Source organism: Stegodyphus dumicola, chromosome 1 (assembly GCF_044657685.1).
Source record: "Stegodyphus dumicola isolate Sdum_Otavi_A_Nest chromosome 1, ASM4465768v1".
Classification (NCBI taxonomy): domain Eukaryota; kingdom Metazoa; phylum Arthropoda; class Arachnida; order Araneae; family Eresidae; genus Stegodyphus; species Stegodyphus dumicola.
In genome coordinates, this window is record NC_140768.1 from 212,284,422 (window position 1) to 212,301,457 (window position 17,036).

General features: G+C 30.6%; 1 protein-coding gene across 5 annotated transcripts in view; it reads left to right on the forward strand.

The window, feature by feature from the left end:
* The window catches only part of Papss (3'-phosphoadenosine 5'-phosphosulfate synthase), a 132,230-nt gene that overhangs the window by 108,413 nt on the left and 6,781 nt on the right, over nucleotides 1-17,036 (forward strand). For all 5 annotated transcript variants that reach the window (XM_085825178.1, XM_085825180.1, XM_035370990.2 and 2 more), the window contains exons 6-11: nucleotides 4,509-4,734; nucleotides 6,413-6,618; nucleotides 8,147-8,278; nucleotides 11,241-11,370; nucleotides 15,062-15,204; nucleotides 16,528-16,653. In XM_085825178.1, coding sequence (XP_085681304.1) covers nucleotides 4,509-4,734; nucleotides 6,413-6,618; nucleotides 8,147-8,278; nucleotides 11,241-11,370; nucleotides 15,062-15,204; nucleotides 16,528-16,653 — 963 coding nt within the window. The remainder of the gene's footprint in view (nucleotides 1-4,508; nucleotides 4,735-6,412; nucleotides 6,619-8,146; nucleotides 8,279-11,240; nucleotides 11,371-15,061; nucleotides 15,205-16,527; nucleotides 16,654-17,036) is intronic.

Here is a 17,036-nt window from a genome sequence, read left to right on the forward strand (position 1 = left end):
AATGATGACACTATTTGATGGAGTATTGAAACACACTTTATTTACCAGTATTAATCAGGACAGCTCCAAAACATTTTTTACAGTAGTCGATGAACTACTATAAACACGCTGACACGATCAGCGAAACAGCCTCCAGCTTATCAGGTTATCACGGTGGAGACGGCTTTATGACAAAGCACTAGAGTACAGCTCGCGACTCTGCTTGGTCGTTCTCGGAACTCCACGTACTTGCAAGACTCTCCACGTGATGCACTCGACAATACTCAGAACACAGCTCCCGACTCTTCGGTTCAGTCATTCCCAGAGCTCAACACGCTCTCTCGACGATGTACTAACTGCGATTCACTAAGAGACTCTTTCGGTGCACTCGGCGACCCACTCAGCACTCGCTGCCCAGCTATCAACTCGATCGACTCCGCAGGGATTGACTCGCTAGACAAGACACCAACTCGATACTAACTGTCTCGCACTCTATGCGAGGCACACACTAGATACTGACTGCGGGCCAGCAGGGTTTATATAGCTTTCGGCTTGTGTTCGAGAACTTTCTCGGCTAAACCGGTAAGAATTCATTCCAGAAGGTTCTCCAATCGTCCATGGTATATCGCCAATTTTGTTGCCAATTGGGCGATTTCTCGCCAAATGTGGCAACTCTGCCATCCCTTGCCATTTTATGGCACCCCTAAAACTGCTTTGTGGGGAAGCCATCTTGGCGCGCCTGTACATTTCGTAACAATATAATACATAAAATAAATACTTTCAAATGAAATAAGTGATCATAAATTCAAAATTTAAATAAAGTAGTCAATAGATAAATGTGCAGTTATCATACATACATAATGCACTAAGACCAAGAAAAATAAATATGCAACAAATTAGAATTATCTAAGAACCAAGTTATGAAGTAATAAACATAAATGATCGTACAAATTTAGAATATTGTATATTTCCATGTGTAAGACAATGGCTAATGGTAAAGTGCCAAAATGTAGACCAGAAGTAATAATAGAATACCCTAAATAATTAGCACATAAAACTTACAACAGAAAAGGAAAATTTCTTTAATTTTTTAACTTACTTTTTGGATGTTCTAAATGCAACCTTTATGCAAAAAGAAAAAAAGCACATAAGTCTTTCAAAATGTGTCAAAATTCAAGTTTCCAAATAGTTCATAAAATTTATGTGCATTTATTGGGATATTTGGATGCATATCATTATTGCTTTTAATACTTCCCATACTAAAATTTATGCTCTTTTCATACACAAAACTATCCTCACTGCCAGTTACATACAGTTACTGATGCAGTACTTTTTAAAAGCTCAAACTGTCATTTAGATGGAATATCCAGCTATATGTCTTTCACCCATTGCACAACCTGTATTAAATCCACGTTTTTCTTTTTAATTTCTGCTTTTTGTTATGGCTTTCTCTTCTGTCTCCATCTACTTAAATACTTTGCTTAATCAAACATCCAGTGGTTGGAGCATAGATGTCAGTCTTCCTGGCATTACAACCTTTTTTTTTTTTTTTCATTTCAAGACTCTCGTCTTTCACTTTATGTGTAAGATATCCTAAACCAGCATGGATGGCTTATTAAATACAACACCTTTTCTTCGGCTCCGTTTTCTTTCCAGCCAATCCGTAGTGTCACACTCATCCATTCAACCTTTTTTTTTTTTTTTTTTTTTTTTTCATTTCAAGACTCTCGTCTTTCACTTTATGTGTAAGATATCCTAAACCAGCATGGATGGCTTATTAAATACAACACCTTTTCTTCGGCTCCGTTTTCTTTCCAGCCAACCCGTAGTGTCACACTCATCCATTCAGCTTTTTTATAGGCATGCACTAAAGCCCTACTTTGTAATTTTAAACTCTTTGTCATTAGAAAATAATTGTAGAGGTAAACTGGTTCCATCTGCTAGTTTAAAACTATTGTAAAAAAGCTTTTTCCATGACCTATTTTCTTCACAAAATAGTCTTAAAATCTTTTGTGTCAACAGTGTAATTTGATGGAAAATCAAATAACATGGACTTATCCATACTGCCAATATGACACAACTCGAAACCATATTTTTTCATAATTTTATCATGTGTCACTGAAATATTTCAACTTTTGCTTTTGTTCTGAAGGAATTTAATGCAAGCTTTTATGCATAAATTGTGCCTATTCGTAAAATGATTCTATGGAAGCACTGAAATCCACTGGCTTGAATGAATTCGGGCTGCTTCATCATGTTCAGCACTCTGATTCATATAGCTCTATAAGTTACAATAAAATCGTTCATTCACAATCCTTTAATCAATGCGACAGGTTTTTCCTCAAATGCATGAAGCATAGGCCAACGACCACATGCTGCCTATTTCGATTTTGGCATCTCGGCTAATTCAAAGCATTTGTTTCTTCACTTTCAAACTTGTTTCACATTTATGGAGAAATGCCAAGCAGCCATATTTTATCAGAATTTTGAGCAAATGCAATCATCTATGGCTTGAAAATTACTGTATAAGAATTTCTCTTCTTGCTATCTTTCAGGTAAAAAGAAATTAATTTTTTTGTCTCAAAAGACTAGCACAGATACCACAGATTGTATACAAGATAATAAATAATGGAAAAAATGTTCTAACCTCAGATAGTGTTAAAAGAATTAAAACTATCATTGTTGGCATTTTTAGTTATTTGACTGGAAAATATTCTATCTATTTTACCTTCTCAACATTTTCACCTTCATGGTGGCATGTTTGAACATAACAGGAATTTTTTTATTCATTTTGAGTTATATAAATTTTTAATTTTAGTTAAATTTTGAAGACAAAATGCACTCTTACTCTTAGCTTATACATGGTTTGGCTTATATTCAGAAATATACAGTATTTTAATTATGTAGATGGTTATACACCTTTAAAAATAATATTTATATAATAAATAACTTTTTGTCAAAATTTGTTTATTAATTTAGAATAGGAATTATATAAATTACTGAATTAGTAGTGTGCTACCTGGGCAATATGATGGTTAAAAGAGCAATAACAATACCTTTAGTTGAATTTGATTCCCATACAAGATATGGGTATTTGTAAATATAGTGTCTTTACTAAATGGCAACCCTTAAATATTTTGATATTAAAGTTCTATAAAAAGTTTGGTGACAATATAATTATTACTCAAAATTGATTGTATTCTCAGGAGTGCTGATGAACATCATTAGAGTGGACTTCAAGTAGTGGTATGCTATAAAAATTTTAACAAAAAAATCTTGTTTTATCTGATGAATGAAAAATATCAGATTCTAATGAAATGTTTTACTTTTTACGAAACAGAAAATATAAATAATTAACACATAAGCTAATTCGTGTAGGATATCGATTCACTGATGACAGATTTAAAAAAAATTACTAATTTAGAAGTCAGTTAAAAAAAACACCTTTAACATTTGATACAAAATGCTTGCATAGAACTGAGTATTAATTCCACATTGCGAGGGCCATTCATAAACTGCATGCTTGTGGTCCAAAAACATATCCAAATGTAATATTTTGATATTTATATCTTTAATACTGTCATTTTATTCGTGATTTTTAGGGACTGGTGATGAAAAGCATATAATTTAACAAGAAATATTTCAAAGCAATTAATTTCTTTTTTTATTGAATTGTCTATTATTGATTATAAATGATATATGCAATACTCCATTTTTCCCAACATTTCATTAGCTCTATTGAAACAAAATGCAATTAAATCGTTTTTCAAATAGTTTGCTGGAAATGCATACAAATTTAAGTTCTTAATTATATACGTATGTATACAATTCAGCAAAGTGCTTTCTAACTACAGACAAAAAGAATAGAAAAGAGACAAAAAGAGGCTTGCAAATGAGAGACAAATTTAACAAAAGACTCGCACAAGTTTCTTAAGCTCCTTATTAACCTTAAGTAGAGAGACCAAATGTGTTTTTTTCTCAGTTTAGTAATCCAGATCCATTTGCAGTAGCTCTGGTACCTAAATATTATGCCAAAAGGTTTGTCTAGTAGCCATTGTTTTCATTTCTTTTCCAAAGTTCGAAGACTTATTTATTATTTATTTGTGTACAAAAGTGTTAATGTAAATACGAAATAAGGTGTTTAAGTTTTGTGTATATTTAACCATAGCACCTTTGCATTTTAATATGTTTTGCATTTAATAAGTTTAGCTTTCAAACTTTTATTTTCAACTACTTTATTTATTCAAAATACTATTCCAAAATATATTGGGCGAATCATTTTGAAATTTATATATTCAGGTAATTTCTTATAATCTGTTTTTATTTTCCATGTTATTGACCATCAGAGTGTAAGCTATATTTATTTAAAATCTTTGAAATCATACTTTGTACTTTTTCATTTCATTTAACCACTTTACTGCAATTAGTAACAAAGCCTTTCTCTTGGGATGCTATTAATGGGGAAGTGGGAAATAAGTTTTTTTAAATAAATTATTTGCTTTCCTAATTCATGTAATGTTTGTTTTAAGGGAATTATTCCAGAGTCTGTACTGGATAGTGTGAAAGAATTATATGTTCCAGCAAGTCGCTTGGAGAGAGCAAGAGGTGAAGCTGAATCATTGCCTTCTATAGAAATTAGCAGTTTAGACTTGCAGTGGGTTCAAGTCCTTGCTGAAGGTTGGGCAACTCCTTTGAAAGGATTTATGAGAGAAAGAGAATATTTGCAGTGCTTGCACTTTGGCTGTCTTCTTGATGGTACTTTTGATTTAATGAATTTATTTAATGCATAGGTTTATTTTAATGTGGTATTTATATTTTCTATTAATATTTCTAAACATATTTTTCAAAAGTAGTTTCAATATATTTTTAAATATTAGAGGAAAAACTGGCATTTTGCTTATTTTTCAGTTTATTTTAATTTGACTCTTAGAATGCATGTAAATTACAAAAATATTCATACTTGGCAATTTCATAAATTTGTTTGGGACAAATTTCTAGATGCTGTATATAGTAAGGTAACAACATTTTTACAGTAGACGCCACTTAATGTGATCACTTTTGTCCACTGTTTTGATAATCAAATAACAGCATTAAACAATAAGAAAAATATCCTTCAAAATGGGAATAGACTTTAACCACTTTAATATAAATATAGCTAGAAATGTATATATAAATAAGTATTTTCACAGCATAGAAATCCTGTAATTTCCATGTTGATTGTCTATTTTCTACATTGTTATTTGAACGATTTTCATTCTCAATGACCTGTCTTTCACTTTCTTCACTATGGGTATTAATATTTTTTGGATTTAGCACTATGCTACAGATTTCGCCATCTGTTAGTTGATTCATTATTAGGGCATTGCCATTGCAATGGAATACTTGTTATGTTATCTTCATTTATTATCACCTTTCCACATTTCTTCACTAATTACGTTAATTGCAAAATTTTGCTTTTTCTTTGTGATGGCTGAAAACAAAACCTTCAAATTTTGGCTATCATCATAAAGCCTAACAAGCTTTTGTTATACCCTATTGGCGATATATCATGAGAATGGCAACTAAAGAGTGAGTTTTTCTGCTAAAATTTGTCCGACTTCTATCACTTGCTAAGGAAGTTAAGGCTGAATTGTATTAGTTTTGTGATGTATTATACTTACGTCTTGCTTAAAGCTTATCCGAGTCCCAATGAAATAAATTCCTATATATACTTAAGGAGTGCTTTTCCATTATGCATCTGCCATGCATTTTGTCAAGTTTTTAAAACAATTGCAAACAGTTTTTAGTTATAAAAATAGTTTGTAGATGGCAAATACTCACACCCATACACACACACTACATGGCTGGTGATGACTGATAAATCAACATCTGTCATGTGATGTGAATGTGTGTTTGCCATAGGCCAGTAATGGAAAAGTGCCTTTAAGGCTTCTCGGAAGAGCAAATGAGTTATTCTTGATTCAAACAGCACTAAACAGCCTATGAATGTCATTTATAAAATATTTTTTTAATTAAATAATATGTAGAAATTAAAATTATTTCAGTCTTTACCTATTATTACTTATACTAGGATGCTGAAGGAGGGGAGGCTCAGTTTATTCATATATTCTTCAGTTTTCTTTATTTTTCTGAATACCTATATCTTGAGCTTCATTTTTCTGTTATATATAAATATGAATGTGCCTATTATAAAAAGGATCAATTGAATGATGTATGTGGAAGAGGGAGAATGTTTAATACATACACAAGAATGTAAATTTGCATTATGCACAAGAAGAAATTCTTTTGCATTAAAAAATATTATGTGTGTTACAAATTTATTATAAATAAGAGTACATTTCTGCAATACTTACATTATACATTTGTAAGAAAAGCTATGCAATTACTTTTGAAAAATAACAATCTTGTAATAAGTATAATCTTGTACTTTTAGGTGGAGTAATCAATCAATCAATACCAATAGTACTGCCTGTATCTACTGAAGATAAAGATAGGTTGTATGATGTCTCTGCTTTTGCTTTGCGTCATAATGGAAACTGTGTAGCTATTCTGAGAAATCCTGAATTTTTTGAGCATCGGAAAGAAGAACGATGTTGCAGACAATTTGGAACATCCAATACAGGGCATCCATATGTAAAAGTGAGTAATTATGTGTACTGGCTTTAATCATATTTTCTGAATATAACATCTATATGAATTTATTGTGTTTTTTAACTTAACATGAAACATATAAACAAAATGGATTAAAAAAATTTTGATAATGCCTAAGAACTGTTACTTTTATGAGTTGTGTTTATTTGATATTATTTCTGCCATGATTGATTATCTCAAATAATTTTAATTCAATTAATGAATGGCTTGATGTTTATTTCTCCTGTATTCTGTTCAGTTCCTTTTTCTTTAAATGGTTGATAGATAATCTTTAGCATTTTGAAACTGGAAAGGAATTGTTTGTAAATACCTTTCATTAGTCACCTCTTTTGGGGCAAAGTAGGACTTACTGCAATAGGGAACAGAAATGAAACGAATGATTAAGCTGTATGTGGAGGAAATTGAATAAATCATGTATTGTTAGTGATCATCTGTTCCAAGCATATTTTAAGTACACTTTAAGAGAGTTTGGGATATCTTGTAAAATGATGGAGGTGATTAAGAGACATTAGTACAGTTTTAACAATAAATGCAAAATAATAATAATATTTATTGCCTCTGTATAAAACTTTTTTTAGATTAAGTTTAGAAGATGCAGATTGATTTTGATCATCAGAAGAATGAAAAGATATCGATTTTATTTGCCCTTTTAGAAGGCTTTGGTTTCTTTTGAAGATTTGAACAACAAGGTCAGGCCAAATTAAATACACCAGTCTTCAGACTGATTACAAAGTCACATATTAAAGTAGGATGATGTCTAAATGAGAGTTAAAGATAATTTTTAGTGGCTATGTTATCTATATCTTGCACGTTAATTTTTATGAAACTTGTTTAGATTCAGTGAAGAAAATGTCAACATAAAGTAGCCATCTGCTTTAAAAAAAAAATGTAACCGAGTCAATTCTAACATAACCAGATTCACAAGGATAAAGGGGGGGGAACACTAAAAGCCTTTTTAAATTTTGCTGCTTTGAAATATCAAACTATTTCTAGACTGATCTGTTTATTAATATTGCAATAAAACAGTGAAAAATAGGATAGTCTGAATGTCGTATTCTGTGAAATTTCAAGAATAGCAAAGCAATATTTTGAAAATGAAATCAAATACCAATGTTGTCACCAAGTTTTAATTAATAAAAAGGTAAGCAAACATGTTTATTTCTTGCATACAGTTTGCGACTTCCATATTTCCTCAGAACTTACAAAATATCATCATCCCAAAGACTTCTGCCATGGAAAACCTAGACTTACTACATTAAATATGTTATCTCTTTTGTTAATGAACTCACCAAAGAAGCAACCCTGCTTGGAGCTTTCTTCATAATGGGAAACTTGTAAACAACCATGGCTAGGACTTTCGGTAACAGTTTGTGACAAATGTTGGCACCATTTAAATTATGAGGGCTATAATAATGAGGAAGTACAATATTTAATTATATATTTTTTTTATTTGTAAAGCTTTTGCTTTTGATAATTGTATTTTATTTTAAATTAATTATATTTTTTTTTTTTTCAGATGATTTTTGAAAGTGGAGATTGGTTGGCTGGTGGTAATCTAGAAGTGCTTGAAAGAATTAAGCAGAATGATGGACTTGATGAGTATAGGCTAACACCTAATGAGTTGAGGGCAAAGTTTAAGAAAATGGGAGTAAGCTAAAAGTTTCCTGTCTATTTTTAATAATTATATCAGCATTACTAATTCAGAAGTCAAACAACAAAAATCAGCGTTATATTTTCAAAATCGCAGCTGAGGATGGTGGTTCGGTAAAAACCATCAAAACTAGTCCTGCGAAAATTTTGAAAATATAACGCTGATTTTTGTTGTTTGACTTCTGAATTAGTATTTATTCGGCGTGTTAATGTGTCTTAATTATATCAGCATTATTTTTTTACAAACATATTCCTCGCTCATAATAATTTTGTGCCTAGAAATTTGATAAACTATTTTAATTAACTTTATTTTTAACCTCCTGTCTTTGAAACTTCACACATTTTATTACATGAGGTCATTACACATGCATTATTTTGAATTATTAAAATTTTATAATACGTACCATAACCTGCACTTCTTACACTTGCATATTTTTCCTAGAATTGGGTATATGGTATTAGTATATGGTAAAGAAATTTTATTTATTCAGAAATTTGAACTTCTCTCCAGGTTTAGAAAATGAACATCTCTTTTCTTAGTTTTTAGACTCTTTTAAAATTTACTGTTATAGGCTTTTACTTGCAATCAAAAGTTTTAGATTTAAATTAGTTAATCTAACAGTTAAGTATTGTTTGTATGTTTAATACAAGGGTCAGGTGGAATAGTACTGAAGACATTGGCTCATTTCTTTGAAATGTTATGATACAGTGTCTCACAAAAGTGATGGGACACTTGTGCTTTACAAAAGGAAACTGTAGTAAAATAAATTAAAAAGACATGTAAAAATTTTTCGTGGGTGTGTTTCATACTTAAATTTAGTAACAATTATTACATAACATGCATTTTCTCAAAATATTAAAATATTAATTTAATAAAAATACAATTGTTTAGAACGGAGCAAAAAATGGCTCACATAAGTGATGGGACACTTACTTTTCCATCAAATATTTATCCAAAAATTTTACTTTTTAAAAGGTTTTAATATTTTGTTGGATTTCCTTTTACTTTTAAAACATGATTTAATCTTCTTGGGATGGATTCGACTAATTTTTTTGTGATTTCTGGAGTGATTTTACCCCATTCTTCTTGAAACACCGATTTTAATTGTTGTTTTGAAGAAATGGTGTGTTTACGAATTCTTGATTCCAATTTTTGCCAAATATTCTGTATGGGATTTAAGTCTGGAGATTGTGGTGGTGTTTTTATTATTTCAGGACAGTTATACAGCAGCCAGAGTCTAATGTTCAAAGAAATGTGCGTGGGGTCATTGTCCTGGTAGAATTTAAAATCCTTCTGAAGGTTCAATTTTCACGCTGAAGATTTCAAATTTTGATTTAAAATGTTAATATACTTGTACTGATCCATTATACTGTCAATAAAAACAAAAGTACCAACTCCAGTGGACGACATACACTCCCATACGATAACTCCTCCTCCACCATGTTTTACTGTTGGCACCAAGTTCTGTTTTCGAAATTCTTCCCTGGGTTTTCTCCACACCAAGATTCTACCATCAGAACCAAATATATTAAACTTACTCTCATCATCAAATATAACTTCATTCCAGTAATCAGAATTCTTATTTATGTTGGATTTTGTGAAAGCCAGTCTGAGTTTTCTATTCTTTTCACTTATGAAGAATTTTTTCCTGGCTGCTATACCGTGATATCCAGCAGATCGAATTACTCTTCTAATAGTCTCAGGTTTAACAATTACTCCATATAATGCTTGTAAATCAGCAGCAACTTTGGGAGCACTCATTCTTGGATTTTTTTTAATATTTCGAACGATAATTCACTTTATTCCATTGGATAGCTTTGATGGTCGGCCAGGTCTTCTTTTATCCTGAATCATATGATCCTTTTTATATTGTTTAATGATATTGTAAACTGTTGAATGACTCAAGTTAACTGTTTCAGGAGTTTCTCTAATAGATTTTCCATGTTCAATATGCAAATTAATAACTAATTTTCGAATTTCAGGCAAAGTTTCTTTTCGTTTAGCATTCATGGCTGCACAGAACTAAAAAACACAAAAATTATAAAACAAACTGGAGAGAAATACTGCAGACGATTTTATAAATTATTGCCAATTGCTTTTGAGTAAAAATAAAAACCCCAAAAAATATTTTTATTGTAGTACGTAGTAGTATCTAATTGTGTCCCATCACTTATGTGAACCATTTTTTGCTCCGTTTTAAACAATTTTATTTTTATTAAATTAATATTTTAATATTTTGAAAAAATGTATGTTATGTAATAATTGTTACTAAATTTAAGTATGAAACTCACCCACAAAAAATTTTTACATGTTTTTTTAATTTATTTTATTAAGTTTCCTTTTGTAAAGCACAAGTGTCCCATCACTTTTGTGAGACACTGTACATTAATATTATTACATCTATTTGAATGTACCTTTCACTGCTAAATTTTCTTTAGCTCCTGCTGTCAGAAATATTATACACTGCTTAATTTTCTCCTCTCAGTTTTCTAGCAATGGAGAGAAGGGATGATATATGTGAGTTAAGTATATGGTATGTTGTATTCTGTAAGGTGTTTCAAAGTAATTGTGTATCCTAGCAGGAGCAGATTAACCAAGCATTGTCTTAAAAAAAGTTTATTTGGCTTGGTGAAGAATGAAGGAAATATTATCACAAACCATCAAAGTAAAGTCCACGAGTCCAAAAACATATCAACCTCATTTTGTACATCCTGTGCGGAATGGAAGATAAGCACCAGCAAAATGTAGCTGCAGGTCTGAAAAGAGGATAGAGCAAAATGGGATCATTTATTCATTCTTAATTGGCAGCAATATTATATATTGATGATCTAAAGTTTACCTTAATATGCAAATTTAAATTTTTCATTGAAATAATTCAATCATTTATTTTTATTGAATATTTGGGAGATTTAGTGTTAATATCTACCTTTTTTTTACATCATGTGTTATATTTTTGTAGGCAGATGCAGTTTTTGCTTTCCAGCTGAGGAATCCTGTACATAATGGTCATGCATTGCTTATGCAAGAAACAAAAAATCAGCTGCTAGATCGTGGTTACAGAAAGCCAGTTTTATTATTGCATCCATTAGGTAAATAATTTCTTTAGATGTTTTAGATTTTCTATTTGAATTATATAATGTTTTTATGAAATAAAAACCTTTTTGTGGTAGGTTGTACAATAAGTCCAAAACATGGCTTTTGGTAAAAGCATATTGAGCAATATTTCCCCCTTTCTTTTTGAGGAATGAAACAAAATTTCTCAGATATAGATATTTTTTATGTACAATAAAAATTAATACTGATATTAATCAATAGCTAAAGCATACTGGTGAAATGAAACAAAAGATTGCTTGAATATTCTCCTTCCCCCCCCCTTCTGAAAAAATAGCATCTTTTGAGATAATATTATTTGATAGCGGCTTTTTACTTCAAAATAATAAAAAACTTGTGCCACAAAATAATGTGTTATTGTAGAATTCTTCAAATTTTGTTGAAGTGAGTAAAAATTTTATCATTTTTTGGAGATATTTAGTACTATATATGAACAAATTTATGTTATCTTTTTCCTTCTTGTCCTTTTTTGAACATTGGACCTAAAAAAGATATAGGGATTGGATATTTGTGTATTTCCATGTCAACTATTTTCAATAAACGAAAACTGTCATGACCCAAGGAAATTTAGTGCCAATAATGAATAGATTAGCATAATATTAAGGTACGACTCGTAAGATCTTTGTATTGGTTTCATGTAACACCAATTAATCCTCATTAAGCCACCTTTGTTGATTATCTAATAAAGAGAATCTCTGTTCTTTCCAAACTTTCATCAGAATGTCAAGTCTAAGCTCATGTTTGTTAATTTTTTTATACTCCATCTATAATTGTATCTATTGATTAACTGGCCCAAATTTGCCAAATCATCTGCCAGTTATATTATCAATGAAAAAATGTATAAATATTCACAGTAAAGTTTAGAACTAAAGACTGTCTGTGTTGTAACAATGTATATAATCCCTGCAGTACAGAGAATTCGATACTAACCCTGGTTGACAACCATTATTTGAGTATTTGAAAAACTTTTAAGTAATAAATCTTTTATGTGTTTTAAATGCATAGGGATTGAAAGTATTCTGATACAGGCAAATACCGAAAATCCGCCGACCTGAAATCCGCATTGCCTCTCAAAATATAAACATTTAGTTTATAGGTTCCAGAAACCACAACATGGAGTACGAAATATCGAAGAACAAATACTTACTGGATAATGACGCCATAATTACCAAATAATAGTGAGTCATAACTGAAACACCAAATTACTGACATCATGATAAAAGTTTTTTTCCCTCCAATCTGCATCGAGGTGAAAGAACAGATGATTAACTCAACTCTTCTTTCAACGCTTCTTAATACAATGATAGATAAGAAACACACTTGTGATTTTACTGCTTGCAACGTTGAAAAACGTAAACATGTTGCATTGACGGTAATGAAAACAGTGGAAATTCGAGCTAAAGATGGAGGCAGGTGCTACTGCTTGATTTATAGCAGAATCGTATGGAATTACCACACAGACTGTGTATGATATATACGGAACAATAAAGAAAAGCTGTTGAAATTTTACAGCAACAGTGATTCTAACACCGGAATCTGAAACCGGAAATCTTTACAAAGGCTTAATCAGGAAACCTCGATGCTGTCTTGCACGAGTGGTTCCAGCAGCGGCGGAGTGATGGGGTACCTATTTCAAGACTACTCCTGAGAGAAAAGGGGAAGCAGATTCATGTTGATTTAAAAATAGAGGAGCCTAATGTAAATGAACACTATAATATAATCAGTTTATATATGTAATAATAATTTAATGAATATAATAATTTTATTAAATGTATCTAATACGCCTTATTTATTTTGGGCTTTTAATCTGAATATTATCTTTTCTGTCCTGAAATCCGTAAAATCTGCACAACCTCTGGTCCCAAGCATAGCGGATTTCTGGACTTCTCCTGTATTAGGTAAAAATTATATAAAGGTATCACTGAATCTTCATAAATATCAAAGAAAGGGCAGTCTCACATGCAAGGTAGGAGATATTCTGGAAACTGAATACAGCTGTTGCAAATTCTACTGATATTTTTAATTTTTTTTACATAGCATAGAAATTTTATTTGTTAAAATAAATTAATATTTGAAATCTTTCTTTCTAAATGAGTTATTTTAACTCTTCAGGGGAACTATATTAAGATATTTATTCCAAAGATGAAATAGGAGATAGTCTGTTTGCATTCCTCACACTGTAGAGTCATTAGGTTAATTGGAAGCAGAAAAGATGAAAAATATGCAACCACCTTCGCCGGGAATCAAACCTCTGGAATACCGGCACAGCGTGCTACCGTTACACCACGAAGGCATGCCAGGGAAGTAGGAGAAATACCTTATATACTCCCCTTTTTAAAAAACGAGTAGGGTTTTAGAGGACCTAGTCGCCAAATCCTGGGTGCAGAGAATCATCATCCACAACCCTTTTAGTTTGGGTGCCACTTGTAGAGTCATAAGTTTAATTGGAAGTAGAAAAGATGAAAAATATGCAAGCACCTTCGCCGGGAATCGAGCCACGGACCTGTGGAATACCGGCCCAGCGTGCTACCGTTACACCACGAAGGCACGCTAGGGAAGTGAGAGAAATACTTTATAACACAAATTATATGTATTAAACAATTTCTCAGTAAATTGACAGATTTCAGGTTCTTTTTATAAATATAATTTGATAATTTTGTCTGACAAAATACGATTGAAAAATTTCATAATGATTATTACTTTTTAAAGAAATTATTTTTGTTATTTAGAATTATTCCGGAAAATTTAAAACTGAATCTTTTATGTTTGATTTTATATCTTTATGCTCATATCATAGTTACTTTTCAAATTCAACAAATTTGAATCTTAAAACCATCTAACCATCATCCTATGATGTATGCTGGTGCATCTATGAACAGCATGAATCATCATATCTTTTTGAACAAAGAAAAATGGATCTTTTTCACATAATAATTAGTTATTCCGTTTGATAGATAAGAATTCACTTTCTTTATTGTATTTACACCTCTTTTTTGATATTTTCAATTTATGGCGGTAAATCAATTTAAAAGAAGAAAATGACATTTTAAAAAGTGTGTTACGGATGTATATTGCAGCCAATAGGCACACAGAACAAAAATAATATTACAAAACAAGCATAGTATCTAAGCCTTGCAATTATTGCCAACAGATATCTAATTGTAATGGAAGTTTTCTGCCAAAAAACATAATTAATAAAGTTATAAAAAATGAAAGCAATACTTTTAGTGCGGGTAGTAATCACCACCTAAATCTATGATTTTACAAATAAAATGGTATTTTTCTTTTTCAAAACAAGGCTTGCTTAGTTATATATCTTCGTCTTCTTCTCTTTTTTTTTTTTTTTTTAACTTGTTAACTGAATACATCTGTTGCATAATCTGACTGCGTAATCTTGGTAATTGAATGTATAGTTTGCAGCAATTCATTCTAGTTCTATGACAACCGTTATCACAAATGTAGCCTAAAATGCCATGTTTTCAAACTTTTAATTATTATAAGTAAATAAATTAAAGCTTTTTATACTTTTACATCATATTTACCAGAGTTGATCTGTATACTATAAAAATATTTTGGTTATGATAATGCTGAATTAATTATAGCCTTGTTATATATGCATATTGGTTGTATGCTGCATTCACCACTAAATAAATTTATTTATTTTGATAGGTGGTTGGACTAAAGATGATGATGTGCCTCTAAAAGTAAGGATTTCACAACACAAAGCTGTTTTGAATGAAAAGGTTTTAGACCCAGAATCTACAGTTTTGGCTATTTTCCCCTCTCCTATGATGTATGCCGGTCCAACAGAGGTATTTAATTCATTATATATGCATGTATATATTCTTGTTCTGCATTACTGTAGTCTGTCTTGGTTCTGTCTTTGCTATGATACCTCAAAATAGGAAGATTAATTATTTATACAGAAATCCAACTTCTCATGCAATCCCCTAATATTTAGTCATAGAGCGGCAGAAACAGGGTATACTTAGTGAATATATCCTGTTGATTACAAATATATGTATATCTGGCAGCGAATTGCAAAATTCGAAATTCCTATTTTAAAAATAATTTTCAATTAAAGATTTTAGACCGTTCTTTATTTAGAACAGAAAAAAATTCAGTTTGCATGTAGGTTTTAATGCAGACACTAAAAAGCGATGTAAGTGAAAGGTGATGATTATGGAAATATCTTATTCAATGTTAAAGCATTTTTGAAAGAAATTGCAAGAAATACATGATTTTGACCACTCACTGTTTTGTGATGTCTTTAGAACTGGATAGGTTATAAGTCCTCCCTGTACTGCAGAACTATTTCATGATATGTATTCTATCTTATTTTTCATTAAAAGCAAAATGCACCTGGAATATCATCGTATTTCTTTGAAGTTCTTTTTATAGGTTTATTTCTAAAAAATTCTATTTTGTTTATAAACGCTACATCACTGAAAGAACTTGCATTCGTTTAATTTTTATTCATTATTTAATGTTTACTGTGATAACATAATTCTTAAACTGTAAAAGTTGGTTTAATAAAGGCCTTGTTATTTTTCTGTGCATATTTCCTACTATTTCTGTTTTTAATATTTCAACACTGAATAAGGTATATTCATAATTGCAGTCTTTTTTACATGTCAAAATTTTTTGCCAGTCTGTGCAGAATGTATATCTTTTTTATGAGATAGAAAATATGTTCAGACCTTTTGAATGCAGATTTTCGCTTGTCTCTTTTTTTTTTTTTTTTTTTTTTTTTTTTTTTTGTAGATTCTAACATTGTTACTAAAGGTATTACAAGCATTTTGAATTACCAATGCATAATTTCCAGGTGTTATTACATTCTGTTGTCCAGAAACGTGATATGTAAGAGGATACTCTTACATTACTCATGTCACCAACTCTCTGAAGAAATATTATGTGATATGTAGCGCTGTGTTTTATTTTTGAATTGCCTTTTTTGATGTATCACAGTCTGGCTGATTGGCAAAAGTGCCCCCCCCATTTTATATTATTTTTACTAAATTGACTTCAGCTTTTTAATACCTTCAAATTTAATTTTAGTATTAGATTGTTCAGTATGGTACTACTACCTTTATATTATGTTTTCATATAATTAATTTTGTATTTAAATACTGTAGGTTCAATGGCATGCTAAAGCCAGAATGTCTACAGGGTCCAATTTTTACATTGTTGGACGTGATCCAGCTGGTTTGCCCCATCCAGATACAAAGAAAGACATGTATGATCCTACTCATGGAGCAAAGGTAATTTCTGTTTTGATGAAATATGATTAAAACATAATTTATAGATTTCTTAAGCTCTTGAGAATTTAGAAAAATAGCCTCTGGGTTAGAAAAATTCTGTTAAATTAATGTAATATTAAAAATGAATTTAAATGTTTGCATTTTTATCATCTTTTAAAATTAGCTAGATTTATGACTGAAAAAAAAAAAAATTCTTTTTTGTGATTTCTAATTTGTTAAAAAAATCAGAAGTATTTGCTAAAATCATTAGGTGGTTAAAATCTAAATAGTGGTACCAGTTGCAATAAAGCTTCTGATAATATATAGGTAAGTGAGCAAAGGTACCAGCAGAATACCATTAGTTATCAAGTATTCTGTGTTCAATATTAATTTATTAATTAAGC